Below are 16,055 nucleotides of genomic sequence, written 5' to 3'. Positions count from 1 at the left end.
ACATGGAGGAGATGTCCTCCCAGCCAGTAACTGGTCTTGGCCTGTTATTGGTCAGCAGGCATTTACAGTATGTTTAGACAGAGAGCAGCAGGGGGCAGAACCACTGGAAATGCATTGGCGGGGAATCAGAGGCAGAAGAGAGTGGGGGAGATTTATCAAACTGGTGTGAAGTAGAACTGGCTCAGTTGCCCCTAGCAACCTATCAGATTCCATCTTTCATTCTTCACAGACTCTGTGGAAAATGAAAGGTGGAATCTGATTGGTTGCTAGGGGCAACTGAGCCAGTTTTACTTTACACCATGTTTGATAAATCTCCCCCATTGTGTTTTTTTTTTTTTAGTTTTGTCCCCTCTAAGCACTGCCATATATAAAAAATACTCAGACAACCCCTCTAACCTAATAAACATTAGGTTGCTAGCATGAACCACCAAATGTAGATCTGCCAACGAATATCTATCCACATATTTATGACCAGTCTTAAGCACTTTGAATGGAGACCAACTATCTCCTGAATTCTCCAGAAATATGCATAGTAAGATTAGTTGAGCATCAATGCATATTTCCATAAGAAGGAGAAGATGCTGTATCCCGCTGCCAGACACCTATAGAAACAAAGGATTGTATATGCGGCAATTCAACACAACATTCTGTCCCCATACACGACAGATATTGAGAGAATTGGCCAACAATTCTGTATATAAGCATCTTTAGCTGAGACGTGTAGGACATCCTTGTACATCCATCTCCTTCCTCTATAATATCTGCAGAATATGGTCTGGTTCGGCCTTCAGCCTTTGAAAAAATTGTTTTTTTAATCGTTTCCTTTTATAGTTGACTCGTCCACGATCACTTTTATCATTCCATACAACAGTTATCTAACCTCCCTTCCCCCAACATTTTTTTTTGCCAGTAACCATCACATGATACAGTTCACTCCCTCAACCGCAAAGCCTGTCCGTGCCCTTGGCAGCTACTTTCCTGCCATAAACAAATATCTGACAATGTAGGATAAGGAAACCGTCATACAATCCACCACTATATTCTTCATGGGAACGCAGGGAGAATGAGTGACCATGTGTGAATCTAATGATCATGTGTGACTTCAATGTGATGAAACCGTGGTAAAAAAAAAAAAAGATGACGAGATGTAAAATAGATGGAATATATTCTCGGCCCCCATCCCCCACTGTATAAAAATCATCCTCCAGGGAGATTCCTCTATTTATTTGCTTATATCCACTTGGCATGTTATCTAGGCCACAGCAAGAGGTCAGCTTTTATTTATTGGATCTGTCTGTCTTATGTAAGTTGTTACTAGCATCAGTTTTTGGTTGTTAAACTAGTAAACAAGACATAAATAGGGGCAGTCCAGGGGGCTCCTATTGGCCCTACAAATCAGAATGGTGCCAATAACCTGCCTATGGCTCCCCAAAATGTTAACAAAACCTTGGTGTGGGGACCTGGCCCCAGGGTCATGTCACCTTCCCTTCTTTACAGACTGGTTTCGAAGGTGTAAACCAGCATAGTCAGGGGTCTCGTTTTTATCGTAATTCCAACGTAAATAAATACCAGTTTACATTAAAAATATCTCATAGACATAGCTCCTACTTATCCATTCAGATGTTAACAAAAAAAACAAACTACTATTTACAGTAATTATAACATTCAAAAATTCCTGTCCTTGTGTTATATTATTAATGCAAAAATATTAAGGAGCATTTCCACTTAAAAACATACGTCTGAAATAGATCATTATAGTCCTATGTCACTTTAACATTTTGTGATTTGTATTGGTATTGGTGCAAGCCCTGTCAAACTAAATTCCTGGAAAACCCCTTCAAGCATAGTTTTATGATTTATAGATCAATTCTGTATAGAAAATTCAGCAACTGATTAAATACATTGTATTGTACAACGTCTGTATTATAGTCCAGAGCTGCATTCTTAATTCTGCTCAATTGTATAAAAGAAACAAATTTTTACCTCCCATGATAGTTTAGCTGAGATCCTATAAATGGAGTGCAGGGATTTTTATTTTTTACTGAATGTTATCTCTTCCAACCTCAACATACCCATGAACATTGAGGACAGCCAAACGTTCTCTATGGGGAGGAGTAAGAAGCAGCCAGACTGCAGTGGCGACAGCTTATCCCTCCTAGAACAATAGGGTTGGGCGGTAAATATGACCCTTCCTAGAATGCAACTCACAAGAACAAAGTCTGCGCAGACATACTGGGAAAATAGAGCTGGCAGAATTGTGAATACAGCTCTAGACTACAATGCAGACTGTAGCCTAGGATCAGTATATGGTAGATATTTCCATAGGTACAAACGGTGTGGACAAATATTTTAAAACTATATTAATAAATTTATCCTTCTAAGACTTGTCCTTCACGTATATAGTCACCGCAAAGTGATCATTTCACAAGACCTTATACAGCGCCATAGCTAGAAGTATATTACAGTTCTGCACAGTCTTGCTAAACACATATATCTTCTATACAGCCATAAGGCCCATGTATAACATCACAGGGATTCCTCAGGTGGGTGAGAATATCCTCCTAAACTTATAAGCCGTGGATTTCCAAGTGTTATTTCTGAAGAGCTGTGGTGATGCTTGGGATTTAGGGTTACACGGCGGGCACACACAATATAGGCCACCGGGGCGGTGCTCCTTCCCTCATAAGTGGTATTGTCCATCTTAAAGCGGTTGTTGTTCTGTAAAAGTGAATCTTGTTGGGTGTGTGGAGCAACTTCGAGTTAGCGGTGGTAATATCCTTCTTTAGTAGTTATTTCAAGAGTTCACAGCTGTTCACGTACAGATAAACCCTATTAGATAGGATTACCAGAGCTCTTGAGTGTGGTGTGGCTGTGTCCTGCTACTGATTCCTCCCTCACATAGACAGGGCCAGAGGATGGGAACCTGTCTCTCTGGAACCTATATGCACTTCACCAGAGATGTCGTCCAGTGTAACTTGGAGGAGCAGTTGGGATCTGGAAATAAGGACAACAAATGGATAGCTGAGAATCCTGGCCTCTATGTCACGCTATGCAGATATAAGAATTAGCAATAAGAGTATATAATACGGTTGTATGGTGTCCACAGTAAGGCGCTATTCTAGTGAGGTACATTCTATATTATTCTGGATAATAATAACTGCTGACCATGGGCAGGTTGTAATGGGCTTGGAAAAGTCTGACTACAGATCCTATACCAATGAGCTTGTTCTAATGTTCCTTCCCCCATATCTCTATAGAAATATCTGGGGATTGGCACATGTATTATGTAACATGCCAGCCTCACAGGCACCACTCTTTGGCTCGCCCCATGGTAAACAGTCTGCCAGTGTCTGCTACAGGTCTGTGCTATTCCGTCCAGCTAGCCTCGGTGCATACGTCCAAAATGGCGTACATTGGGTGAATGGAGATCTATGGTTCCATTTAACAGTAAACGGGGACCTGTTTGACGCTGTTTAAGGGTGCTTTCACACACACCGGATCCGCAGCGGATTTTACAGTGCGGATTTAATGCTGTGTTCATTCATTTAGTCAGTTCTGCTGCGGATCCGGTAGGTGTGAAGGCACCCTAAGGCTATGTTCACACAACGTATATTTTCGTAAAACCATGGCCGTTGTATAACGGTTGTGATTATTATGAAAATATATGTGCCACTGCTGCCTATGGGATCCCAGCCGGAGCGTATACACATAGTATACACTCTGTCCGGGATCCCTAGAGGCACCACAAACAACTGACATGTCAGTCTTCAGTGAATAGCGGCCGCAGAAAACCCTGTCACTGCACACTATGGAGCGAGCAGCTCCGGCTGTGCTGTGGGGAGTCCTGTGCGCACGGATGCGCCTGCTTCAGAACTCTGCGGCGCTAAAGATCATCTGGAAGGTACTGCAGTACCGGACAGGATGATCTTCTCAGAGACTGGCCATTCCGTGACCCGGACGGGTCACGGAACGGCCGGTCTCTTACGTAGTGTGAACATAGCCTAATGTAGTGTGAATACAGACTTACTTACAAACTTATTAAAAGAAATAAAAGGACCCTCGTGACAAAAGCTAAAAATCCAGATTTGCCCAAAACAATAGCACCTATTTCACGTCCAAAGACACACTTAGCTGGTTCTGGCCAATCTGGAGATCTATGGGAATCTTTGTACAGGCTACTAGCAGAGCGTGCTTATGGGACAGTTATTTATGGGGCAGTGGTTTATCTTGCCAATAGAACAAAAGGATATGGCGTATCTGATATGACATCTACCAAAATCCCCCATACACAATAGATGATAAGCTGCTCTCACTGGTTTGGTCAACATGAATCTATTGTGTATGGCCAGCTGAAAGGGCTTGTGTCATGAAACAAAGTTGTAAAGGAGTATACTGTACATGTACTGTTTTTCTCCCCCAAGGTTCTAATTACTTCCTGGTTTCCTCTCTGAATTGTGACACTGCTGTTGCTATGCAACAGTGCACACAATTTCCCCGAACCCTCTTTCTTGCATGCTAAATGGAGACCAACTTCCTGGAGATTGCAGTTAAACTGCGCATGCCCGGCCCACCTTAACCAATGGCAACAGGTAATCAAAATAAAGTAGGTACATGGGGGATTAGTGAGTCTATAGCTCAATCGGAAATGCTTGTACATTGCATATATGTTTAATTTCACACAATGCATCAGCTTAGACCCAGTTTTCTTAATGACACAATCCCTTTAAGTGTGCAACCAGACCCTCATGGATATCTGGATCTGATGATGACCAGATAATTATAATGAAATATGTCTGACTTTCAGATAAGGATGCTCTGTTATCGGTCGCCTAAAACCATGGTTCGATTTTAAAAATGTACCTGTCCCTTCAAAAAACGTTGGTATGTTGTCGAGACGTTAAAAGTTTTGATGGGTGGGGGGTGGGTGTTCTAACACTGATCATGTAAATGGGGGGGACCTCATGTCGCCAAGACTGCAACCAAACTGCACTGCAAACAAACACCGGGTTTTCAGCATTTGCCAAGCGGGTCATTTGTAAGATGGTCGTATAACTGCTACTCTAACCAATCCAGGCCAACATTATAACTTTTGCCTCTTCATGGCTACATGTTTGTGTCTGTGGTTAGTGGAATAACATGGTGGTACAGCTGGCTAATGCTGCAGAATCTGGACCCCTCATTCTCCCTAGCACTGTGCATCACTGGCTCCTCTCGGATACATCATTTATAGCTATAAATCCCTTTAGCAGGGCAGCCAGGTGTTTGGTGCAATGAATGCATAAGGCAGCAATAGTGATTCCGCTGTACACCCGGTCAGTAATGTGACCTTGACTCGGAGCAACAGATAAATCGATTGCATCCATAATAAATAGCGCATCACGCCGAGCTGACATTCACTTTCTACATAATGCAGCTGGGAATTCATTATTTACATCTACTTCAATAAAATAACGCTAAATAAACAGAACTCCACAGCTTCCTATGTTATAACAAAGGGCATACTAAGCTGAGACATCAGATCACTGAACACTGTATACAGGAGAACCACCAGAAGTGCTGTATAAAAGGCCATGTAAAGAACATGCAAATGCAAAAAAGTTTGCAAGATATTTTTAGTCAGTGACTTGCAGGCCTAAGGCTATGTTCACACTACGTAAAAGTACGGCCGTTGTTGCCATCAGCAACAACGGCCGTACTTTGTGCCGGGTGGAACAATCCCTTACTTTCTATGGGATCCCGGCCAGAGCGTATACACATCGTATACTCTCCGGCCGGGATCCCATGCGGACCCGCAAAGAACTGACATGTCAGTTTTCTGCGGCCGCAATTCAGTGAATTGCGGCCGTAGGAAACCCTGTCAGTTCACACAGTAAAGCGAGCGGCTCCGGCCGCTTGCTCCATTGGGTGCTGTGGGAAGAGGCTCTAACCTGCTGATGGCCTCCTATTGCGCATGGGGCTCTGAGGAGGAAGGTATGTGTCTTACCTTCCTCCTCTGCGCTGTTCCTGTTCTGTTAGCAGTGTAATCCTTGGTCCAGAGAACAGTTAAGAGCACTGCCCCGCCCCCATCATGTGAGCAGGCCCGCCAGGGCAGTAGGGGGGCTCCTAACAATGGCCCAAACTGAGGATTACACTGCTAACAACACGAAAACTGCGCAGAGGATTAAGGTAAGAGACATACCTTACTCCTCTGTGCCTGCGCAATAGGGGACTATCATTCATCTAACCCGCTGATAGTTCCCCTTTAGTCTTTCTTCATACTGTAAAGTAAAAGTATGGTGTCAATCCTTCTACACTCATTGACAAAAAAATAAGGCACCAAGAAAGAGTTAAAATGACATAAAACTTTATATGAGTGACTGTAATGATGATACATGTGAGGGATTACAATATTTGTGTGAAAGAAGAAGTTTATTGGGGAGAATTGTACAATAGAAAGGAGGCTCTAGTATGCTGTTGGGCGCCTCCAGCCTGGATACATGATTAGATACAGCTGGGGATGGAGGATACAGGTTGTGTATGGCATCCTTCAGCAGATGTTGTAGCTGGGCCTGTAGATCCGACACACTCATAGGTTGCCAAAGCTGATGTCCCTACTGGTTGCATAAATTTTCAACTTCCAAACAAGTATTGCAATCTTGCGGATAAATTCCTGGGAAACCTTAGCTGGGTGTAGGTGACCATTTTTCTCCTGCAAAACTTAGAACTTGCCTTTTGGAAGCCATAAGAGGCAACACATGTGGCTGTGGGATGTCCTTCACATAATGTATCACTACTAGCGGTCACCGACTGTTGTATCTGATGGTTCCCAGGTCATCACAGCAGCGTATCACTCCACAGCACAGGTAGGATAAGCGCTGAACATGAAGCCTCCATACTCAACCCTGACCACTGTCCAATCCCAAAGAGAATCCGGATTTGTTGTTAATAAAGGTTCCAGTCCATACCATAGGATTCCAAGTTTTTCATTTACGACACCACTGAAAATTAAGGCAATGGTGGGTTGAAAATGATCCTCTCTACCGTTGGTCTGTCCATGCCATCCAGAGCCTGTTTGCTGCGTGTGTGCCCTCACATTGCTAGCTGCTCACAACTCTTCTTATATGCTTGGTCAGAATGGCCTGGATAGTAGGCGATGCACGTCCTCTCAAAGCCTGTAAACTGGCCAAAATGTTGACAAGTGTGTCATAGTGGCATCTCTAGCAGTCCCTTTGAGCTATACTACCCAACAGTAGCCTCTGAGAGCACTTTTAAAGGGGTACTCCAGAGGAAAAAAATATTTTTTAAATTAACTGGTGTCAGAAAGTTATACAGATTTCTAAATTACTTCTATTTAAAATTCTCAAGTCCCCTCCAGTACTTAACAGCTGCTGTATGTCCTGCAGGAAGTGGTGTATTCCTTCCAGTCTGACACAATGCTCTCTGCTCTGTATTTGTGAGAGGAACTGTCCAGAGCAGTAGCAAATCCACATAGAAAACCTCTGTTGCATTAGTCAGTTCCTGGACATGGACAGAGGTGGAAGCAGAGAGCACTGTGTTAGACTGAAAAGAGTACACCACTTCCTGCAGGACATACAGCAGCTGATAAGTACTTGAAGATTGACTTGAGATTTTTAAATAGAAGTAATTTTAAAATCTGTATAACTTTCTGGCACCAGAGTACCCATTTAGAGCATTGAAGAAATCACTTTTTTTTTCACATTATTTAGCGTCTAACCAGATCACACCAGTAATCATTTACATGTCTACTTAATACATAACTACATGCTGAGTTTTTTAGCAATCTGACATTTCTATCTGGGTGCATATTATTTTTTGTCAATGAGTATATTTTCAGGCTTACAATAGCTTGTAGTGGGACACAGCTAGGCAAGCATTTCACTCCAGTCTAGTGCATGGGTGGTCAGCCTCCGGCCCTATGGCTGTTGCTCAAGCTTTTGGTTGTCCAGGCATGATGGGAACTGTAGTTTTGTTACGGCTGGATGGCAGCAGGTTGGAAAACCATAAGCTAAGGAACATCGGGGTGTTCCAGCTGACATAGATATTCCCTTCGCACAGGATAGGGGATAACTAACTGATCACAGGGGTCCAACCACCCAATTTCAAGACATAAGGAACCCAGTCTTGCATGTGCACTGCTGCTCCATGCTCCATACTGGTTTTCGGTTCTCCTACAGATCTTACAGTCCCATGAATGTTCTCCTGGCCTTCTTCCTCCATATTATACTGCCCAGCAGATGTTGTTATGCTCTGCTGGTCATTTATAAAGTATATTACTACCCAGGATACAGCAGGACGAAAGGAGTAATAACTCCACGGCATAACGGATGGATATCAACCCTCCCTTTCCTCTGCTTCTCCACTTTTCCTTCACTTCCCTCCAACTGAATGCCATAGACAACACTCTAATGAATGCTACTCTGGTCAAGGTGAAGGACTCCATCCAACAAGCGGTGTCCAACTTGATACCGTTACAGTGACAGATACTGGCTAACTGTTTACCTCTCCATGTCCAGAACACTGGACAACATGGGGTGTGGTGATACCAATTATGTGGTGCCATTAGTGCTGAACAATGGTAAAGTAAAGGTAACATAATACAAAATGGCCGCCTCTGTGGTAGTTTTTTTGTTTTTTTTGCTGTGGGAATGCAATGCACTACTCCCTAATGGAGGGCAGTATAGGCCTTCTCCTTGCCAGGTATATTGTATACTGCTATTGGGAGCTGCACTTATCAGACGGTTTATAAGAGATATGTCATATCAAATCCAATAGGGTACAAATGAAACCATTTTAAGTTGTAGTTACATGGGTTATACAATGGGAGGAGCTGCGATACCAGCCCAAGCCCATGGACAAATGGTTGTGGTTTTTGGAGAAAAAAGACCCTTTTGGGTAGCTTCACACGTACCGTATCGCTGCGTTTTTAACGCTGCGTTTTTGGGGCGATTTTTACATGCGCGTTTTGATTTTCACATGAAAATCATGTGAAAATCAAAACACGCATGTAAAAATTGCACCAAAAATGCAGTGATAAAAAAGGAAGTGATACGGTACATGTGAAAGCAACCTAAATCGAGTCCTGGACAACTCCATACAAAAAGAGCCAAGGTATCCTTAAAAGCCTTCAGCTCTGATCATCCATGTCTGGACGCTGCTTCACCAATTGTCTTTCTAGTCTCCACATTCTATACAGCAGTAGTTGGTGTCCAATATGTTACTGACGGCATAGACTGTCAACTGGGTGGTCTCTAGTGCTTAGTTCTCAATGGGAAGCATGCTCACACTCAGGTTTATGCTTCACTGACAACTGATCACTGGTCTATGGACATCATTGCAATCTATGGACTGACAAGAGGGTGGTCACCACTGCTCAGCTGCCAACAGAGGGTCAACCTAAGCACTCTCCCCAATCTGAGCAATGGTGACCACCCAACTGATAGTCAAGGCCTTAGTTACCATAGGGCTACTATGGTAGAAGGGAAAATGGGGTTAAGGGGGTAAAAAATAATGAGTGCCTGACATAGTAAAGTGGCACCTGGACATGGATGATAAAAATTTGAGTTTTTAGAAAAGTTTTTAGAAAAGTTTTCCTTAGATTCCGTGAAATTGTGTGGATTTCAACGCATTTACCCAATTATACCATAGTACATAAAACCATTTACAGGGTAAGATTGATGATGATTCCATGTGCTCATGGGTGAGAGATGGGTATTGGGAATGAATCATATACCTGATCAGTGTGTTAGTTATGTGCAATGAATGGTATATGATTAACACTGCGTGATGTGCGATGACCACAGACAGGAAGATCTCATTAAAAGCTTATAGGGATATCCAACCATTGTTTCCTGAGAGGGAGAGAGGCTAATGACTACTAAGCCCGGTACAAATCATCCCTGCAACAAGCTGTCTAATGCGTCTTCACCCAGAGGATGTAACCCCTGCCGCTCACTGAGAAATGATTGATCTGTTTTGGTGATGAGTAAAATCATGTAAACGGCAGAAGCGTTATTTCATGTAAAATAGATCAGCAGTGATATAAGTGCTCACTATAAAGAGTCTGATTGCATTGTACTACTATACTATATTACCAGTGATACAAGTAATGAGTACGTTTTGGCTAGGGATTCAGATGTTGCAGATCTGTTGCCATAACTTCTGCGACTGAGAATCTTTTCCATTCAAGTAAATTGGAGCATTTCAGAAGTACCTGGATTTCTGCAATTTCCATGTATAGGAAAAGAACAATTGAAGAATATATATATATACTATATATATATATATATATATATATATATATATATATATATATATATATTTTAATTATCCGAAACACTGAGAAAAGTGGAAAAACTGAACTTGGATTTCCTAACATGATTTTGCATATTGACCGCAATACACAGCACCATTCCATATTGTGCTCAGTAATACAGTGGTATGCATAAGCTCTAATTCTAAATACTTCCCCATTTTACACTGAAAATACTTTGCTTTACTTATCTTGCATAGGTCTTTATTAATAACCCAGAGCTGCATTCAGAATTCTGCTGACAGACACCCCCTTAATATCCCAGCTAAACCTATACATGTGCTCATTTTTGGGGCATCCTCCAAAGGTAGATTTATCTACAAGAAGTTACTTGCCTCAGGTAAACATGTCACTTTTGAGGCCTGCAGAATTATGAATGCAGCAGTGGAGGAGTATAGACTATAGAGCCGGGCTATAAGGGGTGCAGAGTAAACAGTCTTACTGAAGCCCTGGTGCATGAAGGGTCTTATAGGGTTATATACAAATGATAAAGTATTATATATATCGTGTGGTAGGTGGGGGCTTTGTTACAGGTTGTACATTGGGGTCCAGGGCCAGCTACACTTGTATAATACAGACTGACTTGGGATTACCACAAGATAAGTAATGTAATGTATATACAGAACTGCTCATCTTATTCAGTAGATCTTTTGTGTACACAACTGTAATATGATGGTCATGTGGGAATATTTGCTTTATCAGTCCTGGCAGCTATTGAAGTGTTTCTGGTAGAACTAGTTGCTATACTGCACAAGGATTTCCGTCTTTCTACTTTACTGTGACTTTATTGAAGCAATGTGTTGTCTCAATACTTACTGTTCCACCGTTCAGGACCACCGCCATCTCAGTAGGCTGATACACGTTGCTTCTGAAGGGCGCACTGGGCCTGCTTCCTAAACTTCCATTGCGAAATCCCCCAGACCTCATGGCTTCATGAAACAGAGCAAACACATAGATTAGCTTTATGGAAGTATACAGTTACTTAGCAGCTGAAGGAGAAGCATTCACCCTTTGCTCAATCAATTACACCCATAGCCTTTATGGATTAACCACAAGACTTTCCTATCATTGACAAGCAAAGAAATTCCTTTAAGTAACGCCTTAAAGTGAACCCGGTATCATATAACTGAAATAGCATTCATAATAAACTACAAAGAGTTTTCCATCATAGAGAGTGGGGGTAGCTAGGATATGCCATGCTTTTCTCATTGGTGGGGCTCCAACAATTCTGAATATGAAGGGGCCACAAAGTTATTACAAATGGTATGCTACATAGTTACCAACATTTGAAAACTTTTTCCAGGGACACTGGGAAAACAAGAGGTGTGGCTTATTGTGGGTGTGGTCTCAATGGGGTGTGGCCTATCGTGGGTGTGGCTTGTCACCAGTGTTTTTTGTTTCTTTTTCAAAATTTTACAGTTAGAATTTTACAGTCAGAACAGTTGAGCTAAGGGAGGGGAGCCCATAAGAGAAGCATTGGCCAACACACTGTTGCTATTGTTCTTTTTTTTTAATGTTGAAAGACAAGGATCAGCCGACATCATGCATGTCGGCTCATAGTTGCTTTTTAACAGGATCTATTACACTGAACTATTATTGGCCGATAATCGTTTGTTGTAATAGGCCCTTAAAATTTCTCCTCCTTTCAAATCCATTCCTGGCATCGACTTTAAAAATCTGTCAGATAAATCTGTCTGTGTAAATGCACCATAAGAGCAGACATTCAACCAATTTTTCTCTCCTACAAGAGATGGGAACAGCAGACAGGCCGACACTACCCTTTCTGTCCACTCTAGTGGCTTGATGCAGAATTAAAGGACAAGTGCCATGAAATACTTTTTCCCAGTAATTGAAGCAAATTACAAAGTTATATAACTCTGTAATATGCTTCAATCACCTATCTGCCTCCCTTCCCTGTCTTTTCCCCCCTCCACCCCCCACCAGGAAGTGTCCTAACTCACACAGACCTAATTACTGTCGTCACCAGGCAGCTCCTCCTTGTGAGGATGAGTCATCAGCAGGAGGGCTGCTCTAGGTCCTGTTACACCAGCCCCCCCCCCTCCTTGTCAGGTGACTCAGCTCCGATTGTCACTTGCTTATCTTCTCTAGTGACATGACTCAATCACTCACTGAGTCCACGGCAGCAGGAGAGAGGGTATGAGGGCAGGGGGGAGCTGCCTATGTGCCGGAGTCAGTCGGAGGGAAGATAAGCAAGTGACATGTGACAAGTGATGGCTTTCAGTTGTTCAGCCAATGGGAGCTGAGCAAGCTGAGTCACCTGACAAGGCAGGGGAGGGGGGAGGCTAGTATAACAGGAGAAGGAGCTGAGAGAAGAGCTTGGTGATGGTGACTACAGTCATTAGGTCTGTGTGAGTTAGGACACTTCCTGGTGGGGGGTGGAGGGGGGGGAAAAGACAGGGAAGGAAGGCAGATAGGTGATTGAAGCATATTACAGAGTTATATAACTTTGCAATGTGCTTCAATTACTGGGAAAAAGGTTTTCATGGCACTTGTCCTTTAAGAAGCTAATAGGTGATTATAAGTAATAATACCAAGTATTACAGAAAAGCAGGCTTAAAAGCAATCTTAGTACTTACATCTAACAGAAGTTTTTTTTTAGTAATCCTTTAAAAAAGGTACAAAAAAATCTATATACAGGGAGTGGAGTGGGAGTGCTTTTAGAAATACCCTTCAGAATATTGGATCGTAGTTTGCAGACTCCTGGAGACACACTGTACTGGTGGAATTGCAGTAATGATTTTGTCTGTCAGTTTTAATGCACATCAAATGATTTCTATTATGAGCTACAAATTAAATGGACAGTTCTGAATGTTCTTGAGGGTAAAAGTCTGAAGGCAAAGAAGATAAAAGCCTCAGCCGCAAAGTCCTGGACTAGTAACACTTAATATGCTGCTATAATGCACCTTCTGGTAGAATCCATTGTACACCTGTATCAGTCTTCCTTAGAGAATATGCTCATTTACAATAATAGAGGTGTAGCTTGTAGTTTATGGCCCCCAGAGCAAAATCTGAAACAGCCCTCTCACTGACCACGTGTTACTTACAGTGTCCTGCGGAAAACGAACAACAAATTGACATGACCTAGCGGCATGCCAAAGCAGTAATGTCCAACAGCATCACTCCAGTATGCCGCGGTACAGAGGATGTATGAACGCCAGAAAGCCCGATAAGAGGCCAAGGAATATAATAGGCAAGAAGTCTGACAGCATCCAGAATTGTAAAGCAATGCTTATTTATGAAGCCTTATACACATCAGCAATGTATTTGTGCCACCTCTGTGGTGGTATTCTTGGTCCCCCCCCCCCATCCCCTGGATTCTCATACTGCCCCGGGCCCAGATCTCTGGTCTCTGATACTTGTTTCTTCTATTAAGCATGTGCCATAGCCATGGGAAAAGACATCCTGATGAGCACTTTTGCGCTTTGATTGACAGGGTCAGGAGTCAATGGCTTCCGACCCTGCCAATCACTCTTGTCTCTGGAGCCTCTGGTCACAAGAGCGCATTGCTCCCCCAGTGCTCTGGCGCACGAGTGACCTCACTTGTGCGCTCAAAGCAGGCAGAGGAAGGATATATATATATTTGGAGGTAGGAAACTACAAGAGGAGATGCCTATGGAATGGGGCTTTCTACCATGGGAGATGACTACATGGGGGGTGCGTGTGTGTGTGTATAACTACAAGGGGGTGATTACCTACACTGGAGTGCCTACATGGGGTATACAACATACTAGTGGGCTTACTACTGAAGAGGTTACTAAGAGGTAGAGGCCTACCTACCAGGAACACCACCGGACGTTGTCTTAAAATAATGGTAAATACTTGCCATTAAATGATGACCATCCACTAAATTTCAACAGTGATCACCTTTCTACTTGGTTGGTGTTTGCACCAGGAATGGGTCTGTCCGTGTAACAGAAGTAATGCAATACGTTTCCACTGAACAGTCTTCATAATATCATATATAAGTGAACTGTCCCTCTTACCTGCATTATGTTCATCCATAGAAAAAGCTTTATTTTCCATGTAGCTCCGGGGCAGCTGAATATCTTCCTCAAAAGGTGTTTCTCTCATGCGAGGCTGGGATGTGTCAAAGTAATTTGTTGTGTTTTCCTGTGGTGGCGGTAGAATGGTACAATGGACCTCTATGATGGCATGGAAGATAAGAAACACCCATCCGCTCGATATCAGGGCAATGGCCAAAGTGGGGTCATTCCACTGGTCCTTTTTCTTTAGTTCATTGTTACCATAAAGATACATAGTCATCCAAGCTACCCATATTAAGACAGAGAGAAAAGTTGTAATAATAAGGCATATTCCATTTTTTTTCCATTTCTGAAATTTTCCACACAGTGTAAAAAGTGAGAGTCCCAAGGTAACCACCAAGAGGACCATGACGTAAATTAAAACCATGACAAAATCCATTGGCTCATAGCTGCAGGCCAACTTCTTGTCTCTAACCACCGTCAGGATAATCCATTCAGTAGCAATAATGACTTGAACCAGCATCAGACATATAACCATTCCAAAAAGATGCCAGCCCGATGGGCTCTTGCCATGCCGGACGAGCTTCCTGATCCTCCAGGCTTGAGCCAGCAGACATGAGAAACAAAGGGAAAACAGGACGCCCCACAGGAACCTTCTGGTAGAGCAGATAGCTTCATCTTCTTGTATGATGAACGCAAAAGCTAAGCCAAACAATCCAAGGGTTCCAAGGAGAAAAAGAAAATGTATTCCCAATGGGCTTTTCTTCTCTTTCTCTGTGATGAACGGAAGTCTTACCAATAAGATCAACATAAGAAGTAAGGTTGTAAGGACACCCGCTCCGGCCACGGCTTCCACAACGATCCCCCAAATGGCATCCAGATCACAAAGGTATACATAACGTGGAAAAATGTCCAGCCCACAGCCTCTTGACGTTGTGGAGTTTTCAGAGGAACCATAGCCAACCACGAAAAAGAGGAGCAGAACAACGGCTGGGTGGGTTTTCATGTTTCTACAATACAAATGAATAGTTATTGGATAGGATATGCTATGTATTACGTTACAGTATATGATTTTGTGTAAGCGGCCATTGTGCCCCATGGAGAAATTGAAGGTAGCACCTCCGCCCTTAAACAAACACATATTGCCAGTTCTGATGTCACTTTTTATAAGCCGCAGTTTAGGTTTATCAGTCCTTTTTAGAGATGAGCGAACCGGGTTTGGGTTTGAGTCGATCCGAACCCGAACGATCGGCATTTGATTAGCTGGGGCTGCTGAACTTGGATAAAGCTCTAAGATTGTCTGGAAAACATGGATACAGCCAATGACTATATCCATGTTTTCCACATAGCCTTAGGGCTTTATCCAACTTCAGCAGCCACCGCTAATCAAATGCCGAAAGTTCGGGTTCGGATGGACTCGCGCATGCTCCAGGTTCGCTCATCTCTAGTCCTTTTACATGTACTGTTAATATCTGATCTGATGGCTATCTATACGACAGCAATGAAAACAAATGTATTAAAGTAAATTACACAGAACAAAACATCAACCTAAATGAATTGTGTAGCACAATAGTGCAAACAAAGCACGGGTATTATCCGATGCCGCTGACAAGATATCAGCTTTCATCAGTGTGTCTAGGGCAGAATACTGAGAACTGTGGGTTTTGTTTTTTATAATGGGCTGTAGCTGATGTTACAACAAATAGAAAAACCATACAGTTCACATCTTAAAAGATTTTCTT

General features: G+C 42.7%; 1 protein-coding gene across 3 annotated transcripts in view; it reads right to left on the bottom strand.

Moving 5' to 3' along the window:
* Positions 1–16,055, bottom strand: part of GPRC5B (G protein-coupled receptor class C group 5 member B) — a 56,324-nt gene that overhangs the window by 19,822 nt on the left and 20,447 nt on the right. For 2 of the 3 annotated variants that reach the window (XM_069983767.1, XM_069983766.1), the window contains exons 2-3: positions 14,314–15,323; positions 11,126–11,238 (exon numbers count right to left, since the gene is read on the bottom strand). In XM_069983767.1, the coding sequence (XP_069839868.1) occupies positions 11,126–11,238; positions 14,314–15,319 (1,119 nt within the window). In that variant the 5' untranslated portion in view covers positions 15,320–15,323. Of the gene's footprint in view, positions 1–301; positions 2,995–11,125; positions 11,239–14,313; positions 15,324–16,055 lie in introns of those variants that run through there. The other variant, XM_069983768.1, reaches the window with a different exon arrangement.

The sequence above is a fragment of the Dendropsophus ebraccatus genome, chromosome 9 (assembly GCF_027789765.1).
Source record: "Dendropsophus ebraccatus isolate aDenEbr1 chromosome 9, aDenEbr1.pat, whole genome shotgun sequence".
Lineage (NCBI taxonomy): Eukaryota > Metazoa > Chordata > Amphibia > Anura > Hylidae > Dendropsophus > Dendropsophus ebraccatus.
This window is presented reverse-complemented; position numbering and strand designations above follow the sequence as displayed.